General features: G+C 41.8%; 1 protein-coding gene across 2 annotated transcripts in view; it reads right to left on the bottom strand.

Moving 5' to 3' along the window:
• Positions 1-12,654, bottom strand: part of PTPN22 (protein tyrosine phosphatase non-receptor type 22) — a 42,599-nt gene that overhangs the window by 24,665 nt on the left and 5,280 nt on the right. For both annotated transcript variants that reach the window (XM_059675529.1, XM_059675530.1), the window contains exons 2-10: positions 6,798-6,906; positions 6,449-6,525; positions 6,238-6,333; positions 5,528-5,566; positions 4,326-4,397; positions 4,151-4,210; positions 3,440-3,582; positions 2,862-2,928; positions 926-1,003 (exon numbers count right to left, since the gene is read on the bottom strand). In XM_059675529.1, the coding sequence (XP_059531512.1) occupies positions 926-1,003; positions 2,862-2,928; positions 3,440-3,582; positions 4,151-4,210; positions 4,326-4,397; positions 5,528-5,566; positions 6,238-6,333; positions 6,449-6,525; positions 6,798-6,906 (741 nt within the window). The remainder of the gene's footprint in view (positions 1-925; positions 1,004-2,861; positions 2,929-3,439; positions 3,583-4,150; positions 4,211-4,325; positions 4,398-5,527; positions 5,567-6,237; positions 6,334-6,448; positions 6,526-6,797; positions 6,907-12,654) is intronic.

Here is a 12,654-nt window from a genome sequence, read left to right as displayed (position 1 = left end):
AGGGTTTTGCTATTTAAGCAGTAAAAAGTAGTTCTAACAAATTATGCAAGAGTGACTGATCCCTAATATCAATAAATGTGTGATGAATGAATGAATGGGTGAATGATAAACTGTATCTTCAACATGGAGACCAATTAGATATGTGGGTAAAATTATTGGTGAGGAAATATGGGTGAAATTAAATATTGTAGAAAGTGAGAGATTCAGGCTGGTATTGTTTCACCTAGGAGGGAGAACTTGAACTTGGAAAGGAGAGGAGAAAAGGGAAAGAGCATTACTAATGGAGTGATGAGTGAGTGTGAGCAATGTGGGCTGGGTTCAAATTTTGTGATACATATATAATCATATATATAGTGTGATTGTAATTATGTTTTTTAAAAAAGTATGCATAGAATAAGGACCAGGAGAGACTATAGGAAAATAGTACCAGTGGCTACATAGGTGATGGGATAATGGTTGATTTTACCTTCATTTTTCATTATTTCCTAAAACGAGCATAGACTGCATGCTATAGATTCTGTTACCACCTACTGAAGTAGAAATATCTCTGATTTTCTATGGTTTCAGAGATAAATTACTACTACAAAGTTTCAAATTAATATGAACCAACTATTTCTTTCTAGGAAGTCAAAAACTTGTTGAGGTGGGTTTTTTTAAAACATATTTTGTAAGAAATATTATATTGGTTTCTCAATATTTTCTGGAAAGTAAAATATAAGGGATGAAAAGAATTTGACCCACGGCAAGGGATACCAGAAAAAATATTGGGATATTCAGAGTTAGAGAAAATGGGAACAGACTAATGTACTTAATAGTAAATTGGTGTTATGACTAAGGAATCAGCTGATTTTGGATCCTTACTATTAAACAGAGAGGTAGAGCAAGACTCAGACACATGTTATGATCCATTCACCACAGTCCATACCTGAGTTTGAACTAATGAAGGCCTCTGTGTTCGCATTTCCCGAATCAAAGTGAAAATACTGAAGTTCTCGGGAATTATCTATCAAATAAAAGAAAAAAATATCTTACTCCTTTGTTTCTATCTTTGTTAATAAATTATTGCCACTTTCTCATGTCTTGATACTTGCATGATATCTGCTCTCCAAACATGGGATAATATCAGAAAATAGAAGTATTTTTAAAACTAATGAAGATTCTCATCACTTGCATCACAATTTGCAGCCTGCTGTTTGCCCTAGAAAAGACTGAAAAAGCCCAGTCGGATGTGGTCAGCAGCTGAGCATCGATCCAGGAACCAAGAGGTCACTGGTTGATTCCCAGTCAGGTCACATGCCTGGGTTGTGGGCTCAATCCCCAGCAGGGGGCATGCAGGAGGCAGCCAATCAATGATTCCCTCTCATCATTTATGTTTCTATCTCTCTCTCCCTCTCCCTTCCTCTCTGAAATCAAATATATATTATATGTATATTTGATCATTAGAGGCCCGATGCACGAAATTTGTGCAAGGGGCTTGGCCCCCGCTGCCCAGGCGGCCACCTCTTCTGCCTCGTCTCACAACCCCGGCTTTGTTGGGAAAGTTGTCTAGAAGAACATCCAGTCTAATTAGCATATTATGCTTTTAATATATATATACATATGTAACTACACTAATAAAAGAGAAAAATGGTAATTGGCGTACGACGATACCCTTTTCATTGGCTAATCAGGGCTATATGCAAATTAACTGCCAACTAAGATTGGCAGTTAACTGCCAACAAGATGGCGGTTAATTTGCATATGTAGGCACAATGCAGGGAGGCGAAAGGGAAAGCAGGAAGAAGCCCCCTGCCACTGACAGTGATCAGAAACCCAGGGGGGAGCTAAGAGCTGGGGGGCAGGGCAAAGGCGGCCCCAGGGCCGCCTTTGCCCTGCCCCCCAGCCATGATTGGAGAATCAGGTGCCTTTTCCGCCCTGGCCAGTGATAGCAGGAAGTAGGGGTGGAGCCAGCGATGGGAGCTGGGCACGGTCGAAGCTGGCAGTCCCAGGAGCTAGGGGCCCCTTGCCTGGGCCTAAAGCGAAGTCCACGATCGTGGGGCCGCTGCAGCTGTGGGTCCCCGCTGCCCGGGCCGAACGCCTAGGCCAGAGGTGTCAGGCCTGGGCAAGGGGCCGATCCTGCGATTGGAGGGTGATGGGGGTCAACGCCTGAGGGCTCCCAGTATGTGAGAGGGGGCAGGCTGGGCTGAGGGACACTCCCCCCCGCCCCACACCCAGTGCATGAATTTCGTGCACCGGGCCCCTAGTATATATATAAAAGACTGAAGAAAGTCTTCAAAATGATTTCACATGGGGCGATCAGATGTCTAAAGTTAGAGGTAAAATGAAGAAGACTCAGTAGATATGCATGTGCAAGTATGAGTTTTATGAAATAGAAGAAGTTGGCAGATAGTTCTAAGGCCCATATCTTAAATTTCCCATTTCTTATCAAACCTTTAAAAAACAATGTGTTGGAACACAGTTTGATTGTAAATTGAGTGCATCTACTAAAGCGATGTGCATACAGGAAGGGTGACTGTAACGCAGAGCAATGGTCCTCCAACTACACCATTGCATAGGAAGCACCTGGAGGGTCACTGGGCCCAACCCAGAGTTTTTGCTTCAGTCCATCCCGGGTGGGGCCTAACATTTTGCATCTCTAACAAGTTCTCGGGTGATGCTGACATTAACGCTGCTCCTCTGGGGACCACACTTTGAGAACCACCAACTTAGGGACTAGTTTAATCATCTGACAAAGCAGGTCTCCATGTCAACATTCTAGAGAAGATGAATTGTGGAGATAGGTGTTTTGAAGACCCAAACAATTCCTAAGTCTGAAAGTAGAAGGGTAAACCAATGGGAAGTGCCTGCTGAGAGAAACTCACCCCATCTTTTAGCAGCATCCACGTATAATCGATAGCACAGATAACACCAGTTCTTCCACAGCCGGCACTGAAATAAAAGATCACAGTCGTAGCATCTGTAATTGCAGACAGTGGGTCATTGACAGTAGCTGGACAATTTCCCCAGCAGATTTGAGGAAGTCAGAAACCTGTAGGCAATAAAACTTTCAAAACACTACCATTTCCCAAACCTGTTTGCAAATTGCCACATGTCACACTGAACTTCAGGACACATCCTGGGCAACTGCTCACAGCAAGAGTCTCTAGAGCTGTCCCGTTCACAAGCAACTTATCAGAAAACTATTCATTTAATTCCCATGTTGAATTTTTTATACCTTGTTTCTGCTGTGACCTTTCTCTTTCTACCACTCATTTCTTTTGCTTCATTCCTTTTTGATCAACTGGACAAAGTGAGGCGAAGATCAGGAGCCTACGTCCCATGTGCTCATACCGCCTTCACTTCCAACAAAGTCAGTCTTCCTTCAGTTAAAGCAAGAGTCCTGGCCGGACTGGGACACATGGGTTGTTCTGGGGAGAAGGTTCACACAACAGCATCATACCTGCAGTGAATGCATATGGGAACCCTGTCATCCGCTTGGTAACAACGCACATCCCAGATGAGCTCAAGGATAGGGTCGATAGATGCAGGCACATCATGGTCAGGCCAGTTCTTGTAATGAAACTGGTAGATAGTTCGAGTTTCCTAAAAAAATAGCCAGAATAAAAGGAGAGTTCAAGGTTGGGGCTCTACCTCATTCCACCACAAGATTACTCTGAGTTATTAGGTAGCAGCTAGATCCTTTTTGCAGTTTATGCTGCTTTCTTCTCTATAGACCTCTGGTGACCATATTACCTTTGAAGAACAATTAAGTGATTTCACATCATTTACTATTGGCCTGTCCCTATCTGTCCCAATCAAAAGAAGAGATAACTCAACCAGAGCTCCCCAACTGGGAAAATTCAAATGGGTCACAGATATGCCGATAAATTAAATTCCTCTGTCTTAGCAAGACTGGGCAGCCTGAGTTCTCAAATTGTTTCGTAGTCCCTATTCACTGTACAACCTCCACTCACCCTACATAAACTGTTTATATGTGGCCACGGTGTGGAATAGATTGGGGAGCCCAGATTACACCAAAGGTCTTTTTTTAATATGAAGATTTTTCCAAAACATCAAAGGCTCCACCACTCCCCATTGTCTTATGCCCAGCCCGAGTCACATATATATTCACCTGCCTGATCTCTGTAGGCTTTTGAATTTCTATACTTACACTGTTGAATCTGACTTTTAGAGTCCTGATTGTGTAATCAGATTTTCTATTTTCAGCTTCCTAAAAAGTAAATTAAAATATTAGTGATTTCAAAGACTAAGATTCAAAAACTACCCTCTGTAAAGCAGAGCTTGGAGCACTGGCTCAGCCGTATGGAAACAGGTGTCATACTTACACAGGAGACGGAGAAAGGGCCAAGTTGTAGCTGCATCTCTCCCGGCTCAGCCCAATAGCGCTCACACTTTTTCTGTAGCGCAAAGCAGAATATAGTGATTTTCCTCTGTATATTCTAGTCTTTTCTGAGTAACAACACCCGCTCCCTCATTCAGAAGTAAATTCAGCTCTGTGTCTTTCACCTAAGGAACTTCTAATCCCCTTGTCCTTCAAACCCAACTATATGGTCTGGAATCTCCAAGGATGGGAAATCAAACATTAAAGGCTATATAAATTACAGACTTCCTAGAAGTCTGAAGAAGTAGAAATGGGAATCTGACATTTCCAGTATTTCAGAAAAATTAACAAAAGTCATGTCTCCTAAGAGTTGCGCAAGCTAACTGAAACACCAAATTCCCTTGGTTTTAGCTGGAATTGTATCAACTCAGAATGGCAACAATAGGTTAGAAGAATGCTGCTCAATAGAAATATAATGTGAGCTACATATGTAATTTTAAATTTTCTAAAATTTTGAATTGCCACATTCAAAAATGAAAAAAGTGAAATTAATTTTAATATCTTACTTAGCCAATATATCAAAAAATTTTCAACATGGGATCAATATACAGCAGTCATTAAATATTTGACATTTTAAACTGTCTTCAAAATCCAGTGCATTTTTAATATTCATAGCACATCTCAGTTAATATGCTAAATTGTCATTGGAAATATTTTATTCCCATTTAGATTTCAGAAAATTTATAGTTGAAAAGATTCACATACCAAAGTTGTTCCAAACATACTTAAAATTTTCTAATCACTGAATTCAGTATCAGTTTTTAAAATGAAATTCATTAAAGTAAAAATAATTGCGTTCCTCGGTCACACTAGCCATATTTCAAGAGCTCAGTAGCAATGTGTGGCCAGTGGATGCCATGTTGGACAGCATGGGGTTAGAAGCTCTGACTGGCAGTTAAAGATGTCTGATTAATAAAATAGGAAGATGAATGGTTACTTTAAAAAGCATAACTCAAGTTTTATTAAAATACAGTCTACTGGGGAAATGGACAAAAGGAGTCCTTAGGAGTACAAACAAAACAAAAACAAAAAAAAAACAAAGCCTTGTGAGTCATTTCATTTGGCAGCTTAAGGAAAGTTTTGCTACCAATTCCCCCCTTCTTTTTCTTCGTTCCTTTACCTTTAAGTATACTGAAAAGAACTCACCTTCCCCATTTCAAACTCCATGCATGCCATAACAATGATCTGCGGGGATGAAATAGATAGAAACTTAACTGTTGATATAGTTAGAAAGAGCAGTTAATACTTGGGTCCCAGAGCCAAGAAGTGTTCATTATTCTTTTCTGTTATTTTTTAAATGTTTTTATTGCTTTTTTAGAGAGAGAGGAGGGAGAAGGATTGAGAGGTAGGAACATTGATAAGAGAATCATCTATCGGCTGCCTTCTGCAAGCTCCCTACTGGGAATCAAGCCCGCAACCTGGGCATGTGCCCTGACCAGGAATCGAACTGGTGACCTCTTGGTCCATGGATTGGCACTCAACCACTGAGCAACACCAGCTGGGCTTCTGGGGGGGGTTTTGTTTTGTTTTGTTTTTTTAACCAAAAAAAAAAATCTTGATCAATTACAAACTGTTGATCCTACCCATCCTTCTTTCTGTCCTCACTTCCCTTTTCTCTATTCAAATCAGTAAATTCTCATTAACAAATGAGCTGGTCAAGATGAGAACTTTCATTTCCTTGAAGAGTGACATTGTGATTTTGACTAAAAGGTACCGGAACACCGAAATTCTAGTGCCTGACAAAAAAAAAGCACTATTTTAATACATAGGAAACCTCAATAACATATTCCAATGCCCTCACCCCCTCTGTCCCTAAAAATGAGAAAAGATAATAACAAAAATAACTCTGCTCTTACCAGGACACTGTATTCCCAAATCATCCTCCAGAAATCCAGGAGAGTTGTAGACAAAGGTCCCTGCGTAGCAATATAAGCCTGGGGTCCATAAACTCCCTAAAGGGGAACAGAAATTACATGCGGTGACTACAACTAGTAACCTTTCGCTCTTGTCTAGTGTATTTCCTACCCCCCTCCCTTTTTTTAGGAACCTAGAGAATATGCAGTGTACCTTAATGAAATTGGCATTGATGTAACTGGAATCTTCATCAGAGGTTATTAAGGACAGCTCTACTCGGCTATGATCATCTATAATACAAAAGAAAACTATAGAATCATTAAGGGGGCTTAATCAGAGGCCTTTGTGTAAGTCAGGGACTAACACTGTGAATGGTGGTCTGAAGAGTGAGTGAGTGAGTGAGTGAATGAATGCATATTCTTTTGTAGTCATAAATAGTACAAACTACATTGGCAAAGCCATGTTCGTTCCAGGACTAAGAACAGCAAGCAATGGGTGAAAAGAGATAGGGATCATTGAATTGGGGGGAACGTACAAGTCCATAGGGAGAAATGAAACTTACAGGGCAAGATATCCTTATATCTGTTTTTCTTGATATTCTTGGGCCTCTCAGCCACAGTTGAGGGATAGGTTTTGTCTGCCTTATACTTGGTGGCGAGTCTTTTCAGCTTCTGTAATAAAATTCCAACAATGAAATCTTCCCAGAGAAAATAGGTGAGGAGCTGTCTCTAGAGAGCTTTTGAAGGAACCAAAGTTTCACCACCCCGATGCTGCCTTTTGGGATATTAATTTGAAGCTGTTTCTTAAGAAACAAGACTCAGAAAGAAACTTTGACCCTCCTCCCTTTCCCGCCCAAGAGATTCAGACAGAGAAACTTGCTTCAGGAAGGAAATTTTAGGATGTCCCTTTTAGCCCAATTTGAATTCAGTATGATTTATAGAGGGCTTCAAGGGAGGTAGGTCCCAGTGTCCCGTGGTTTCTGAGTTGCCTAGTTCCTGCCGAATACCTGTAAATCGCCCATTCTCACTTCTGAAATCTAATACCCAGTTCCCCCTCCCACTTTCTCATTTGCCCAAAAATGCCTTATACCCAATGCTGCCTCACTGTTTTTGGAATTTTCCTGGAATTACCATGCCTGTGTGAATGCCTCATGAGCATGTATTAAACTTTGATTTTCTCCTGTTAGTCTGTCTTTGTTAATTTGGTTATTAGCCCAGCCTATAAGAACTTAGAAGGTGGAAGTATTAATATTTTTTCTAGTCCCCACACTTTCCTTCTCCACTACCCAAACATTCCATTTCGGCCCTTTTAGCATCCGCTAGGGCTGAATCCATTCGTGACAGAGCCCCAGGGCATACAGATGGAGAGTTCAGTAACATTTGGAGAAGTGAGATGATCACACTTACTTCAGCCGAGCCACAAATAGCTAAAACTTAGAGGTGAAACTGGTGAATATTTAACTAATGAACATCTTCTGAAAACAAACTTTGGGCACCACCCAAAAGGTCAGTTGTTATAAGTTTAATTTACTTTCTTTACAGCTACTACAGGGTTATTTTAAGTAGAAATGGAGCTTAAGCTGAATAAAATCTCTCTAGACCTAGCTAAATTTCAAAGATTCAGTCCCAAAAGCAGTCTTTTTTTTTTTATATAGGATCCAAACTTCAAGCCCACCCCATCAACCAAACGATGACCTTTAAATAGTACCATATTCTGTTAGTAGACTATGATCTGGGTCAGTCTGGGGCTAGCACAATATGATTGGACAACAGTCTGTAAGATAGCGAAGTAACTCCTTAAAATTATTCCCATTTGCCAATATTATACTATAGACCCAAATTTCAGGTCAGAGGAAATGATGGTTCTTCTTTAGAACCTTCTTATAAAACAACCTCGCACCAAATGTTGTTTAACACCCTGTCATTCAAAGAAGCAGGCAGGATAAAAAGAAGTTAGGGAAAATTCCAAACAAGTAGAATGAGGAAGTCCTCTCACCAGAATCCACACCCCAACACATGATCAAAGGGAAATAGTTTATTGCAGGAAACTCCTGGCCGCAGAAGTCAACAGCAACAAGGACTGGCTAAAACCTGATCAATCCAAGATGGAAGAAAAACAGACCAGAGAACCACCCAGAGGTCAGAGTACCATCTGATCATGAAAACGGACACAACTGAAAGGGGAGCTGACGGGGACCAGCGTCATGACACTTCTGGAATGAACCATATTAGGAATAAGACACACACACACGCCCTCACCCCCCAATCAGAAGACTGAGTCAGAGTTTGGCAGCACAAAGTTTAGAAACAACCCACCCTTGGAAATACAGAAAATCCCAAGAACTGACTAATCCGGCACGCAACTTACATAAGTCGCCCACGTCCACTTGGAAGTGTGCTTTAGCTGCCTTCACAGTGGCATCCTGTGAGACTTGCAACCAGAAGGGCAGCGGGCAGCTCAACCTCTGATCCTGTCTCCAGGAGCCTAAGGCCTACTCTCTTTTTCTTGCCCTGAATAAAACTTGCTTTTACTCTCGCTTGGACTCGTTCTGAATTATTTCCTATGTGAGTCAAGAGCCTGGAGGTCCCAGACTCTGCGGGGGCAGGGACAGCCTCCAACACAGAACTGGTCCAGTGACAAAACCGCCTTTAATCTGACTTTTGGGAACCCTTGCTCAACCTGAGAAAGATAAGGGGAAAACATCTGTGATAGCTAATAAATATTGGTTGAATTACAGAAAGTAGTTATTATTTGCCCACTAATAGTTGGTCACATGAAGATCATGAATTACTTCCTATGGTCAGATCCCTCAGGGTTTGCTCAGTTTTCATTCTCTTAACTTCCCTCTTGAAATTTCCTCCTCCTTCGGACCTTATTACTCGACATTATTTTGGTTCTCCTCTTTCTTAAATGACTTCCCCTTCCCATTTCTCACTCTTACTGGCTCTCTGTCCATTTCCATCTTTTAATTGTGAATTATCCAAAATTCCCAAGTTAAGTCCTCAAGTTTCTGCTCTTCTCTCAACATATACATATACTCAGAAATATTATATACTCTTATAGAAGGCATACCAACATTTTTAAAATTTGTATGTAACTGGTCAAAATTGAATTATACTTCCAACCCCTATTGAATGTCTCAAATTTATATATTGAGATTAGATTGCTAAATTTCAATCCCACCCATGTCCTAGATAACTTGGGTAAGTTATCATTGTTGTTCCCACTGTTAATGCCAATGGCACTGTCTTTTTTTTTTTTAATTTTTTTACAGAGAGGAAGGGAGAGGGATAGAGAGCTAGACACATCGACGAGAGAGAAACATCGATCAACTGCCTCCTGCACACCTCCCACTGGGGATGTGCCCGCAACCAAGGTACATGCCCTTGACCAGAATCGAACCTGGGACCCTTCAGTCCGCAAGCCAACTCTCTATCCACTGAGCCAAACCGGTCAGGGCCAACGGTACTGTCTTTATCCCAAGTAGCCGTACTCTAGAAGCTGAGAGTCACTTTGGTTCCCCCTTCCCAAAATTCTCACTTCTAATTCAGTCAGCAAGTTCAACTGATTCTTTCTATGCAATATATTGCATCAACCTTCCTTCCTATGCCCACTGTACATACCTAAATTCAGGCCCATTCCCTTCAAGGTTGAACTGTTAACAGTTGTTTCTTAACTCATCCTCCCACTTTTCTGTCTTTCCCCATGGAAATCCATTAGGCATGATGATGCCAAAATAATATTACTAAAGCATTGCTTTCTTTATCTCTCTCATGCTCAAAACAACTTCAGTAAATCTCCCTTGTTACTAGGAAAAAGCCTATACTCCTTAGCCAGGTACTTAAGATTCTCCCCACTTGGACCCTAAAGGGAGCCAAAGTTTTGTCACCCTGAAGCTGCCTTTTAGGGATAAATGATTTTTGTAAAAACATATTTTATTGATTTTTTACAGAGAGGAAGGGAGAGGGATAGAGAGTTAGAAACATCGATGAGAGAGAAACATCGACCAGCTGCCTCCTGCACACTCCCTACTGGGGATGTGCCCGCAACCAAGGTACATGCCCTTGACTGGAATCGAACCCGGGACCCTTCAGTCCGCAGGCTGACGCTCTATCCACTGAGCCAAACCGGGTAGGGCAGGGATAATGATTTTTAAGCTGTTTCTTAATAAACAAGACTCAGAAACAATCTTTGACCCTCTCCCCTCTCCTGCCCAAAAGGTTCAGAGCAACCTGCTCCAGGAAGGGCGATCTGAGGATGTCCCCCTTAGCTTACTTTGAATTGAGTCTGGTAGATGGAGAACTTCAGACAAGGGCCTGTTGGCTAGATGCGCTCTGTGTCCTATTGTTTCTAAGTTGCCTAGCAAGGATTTCCCTGCCATGTGTGTTATTCTCTGACTACTTGTAAATCGCACATTCTCACTTCTGAAATCTAATACCTTGTCCCCCAACCTCTCCCTTTAATCTTTGTCCAAAAATGTCTTATATACCCAGTGTTGCCTCACTGTCTTTGGAATTTTCATGCCTATGTGAATTCCCCATGCACATGTATTAAACTGATTTTCTCCTGTTAATGTGTCTCTGTTAATTTAAAGGTTAGACCAGACAGAAGAACTTAGAAGGTGGGAGGACAAGTATTAATTTTTTTCTTTAATGCTCTGATAGGGAATTGAACTATGACCTTCTGGTTCATAGGTGGACGCTCAACCTCTGAGCCATGCCAGCCCGGCCAAGTATTAATTTTTTTAGCCCTCACAGAATTCTTGTGGTTTTTCAGAATTGGACTAGGAGAAAAGATACTGAACTAATAACTACCCTGCATGTTTTTACACCAAGATGCATGCAAGTTTAGGAATTAAACTAAGGACATGGCCACAGACATGAGTGACTCTAAAACAGCCGTGGGCAAACTACGGCCCGCGGGCCGGATCCGGCCCATTTGAAATGAATAAAACTAAAAAAAAAAAAAAAGACCGTACCCTTTTATGTAATGATGTTTACTTTGAATTTATATTAGTTCACACAAACACTCCATCCATGCTTTTGTTCCGGCCCTCGGGTCCACTTTAAGAACCCATTGTGGCCCTCGAGTCAAAAAGTTTGCCCACCCCTGGTCTAAAACATCTGCACTCGCGTTATACTCTCAGCTCTTTTTGTTTGAGTGCACCTTCAGAATGATCATTTTCAGGTTACCATTGCCTCCAGTGCTGCTGAAAAGATATCAAGTCTCAGAACTGTTCCTTCTAGAAACCTCCAGAACTGAGCCTAGTGCATCTCCTTGTTACATTATCTGTTTGTTTTGCTTTGCTTGCGTGTGGAGTGCTTTCCAGGGAGAATGCCATAAGCAAAGCCCTTTTTAGAAGATATGCCTCAGTTAATTTGGTAAAACTTATAATAATAAAAGGGTAATATGTTAATTAGACTGGACGTCATTCCAGACGTCCTTCCTGATGAAGCCAGGGCCAGAGGGAAGCCAGCCCTAGTCCTGGGTGCCTGTGGGTGGCCTGAGGGAAGCCAGCCCGGGTCCCAGGTGCTGGAGGGAAGCCAGTGCCGGCAGCCGGGGGAAGGAAGGCCTACTCTTGCACGAATTTTCATGCATCGGGCCTCTAGCGTTACAGATAAAAGGTGTGTGTGTGTGACCAATGCTTGTTTCGCTGCCTTGACTGCCACCTTCAACAGTGGGGCAGGATGGCTTTTTCTCTCTACTCCATTCATTCTCCTGGAGTCTTCAGGGTGGATGACAAAGTGAGACACTCGGGGAACATCACAGAGGAAAGTCCCATAGAATTTGGAAAGTGGGAAAGATTTTTACCCCTAGATATCTTACCTTGAGCTCAGTCCACTGTGAAATCCTCCTTTTTTTTTAATTCTTTTTCTCCCCACCAGACCCCCAGGCTCTAATGCCCCAAGAGTGAACACAACTGAGTAGAACTGGGACAGAAGAACTGACACACCTCACTAGAAAAGGAGAAACTCTGAGAGTGGGGAGGAAAAGGGTATAAAAGAGAAAGCAGGGCCATGGAGGCAGGTTGGGGTCAGGGGAGAAGATAGGTCAGAGGGGGGAGGTAAATTTCTCTGCAAATTACAAAGTAGGGGATGTGAGCTCTCTAGAGGCAGCACCAATGAGCGAAATGAAGGGAAGAGATGCTGAGAGAATAAATAAAAGAGGCCCATACAGAATAGGGAATATAGTCAATAATACTGTAATAGTTTTGTATGGTGCCAGGCGGTACTAGACTTATTGGGGTGATCACTTCCTAAGTTATATAAATGTCTAAGCACTATGCTGTACACCAGACACTAATATAATATTGAATGTTTACTATAATTGAGGGGAAAAAACCCAAACATTAAAATTGAAAAGAAAAAATAAAAGAGGCCAGTATCCCTCCTGGGCCTGATAAGCTAAGAGTACGCTCA

This window comes from Myotis daubentonii, chromosome 18, assembly GCF_963259705.1.
Source record: "Myotis daubentonii chromosome 18, mMyoDau2.1, whole genome shotgun sequence".
NCBI lineage: Eukaryota > Metazoa > Chordata > Mammalia > Chiroptera > Vespertilionidae > Myotis > Myotis daubentonii.
Note: the sequence above shows the minus strand (reverse complement) of the source record. Positions and strands in the feature narration are given on the sequence as shown.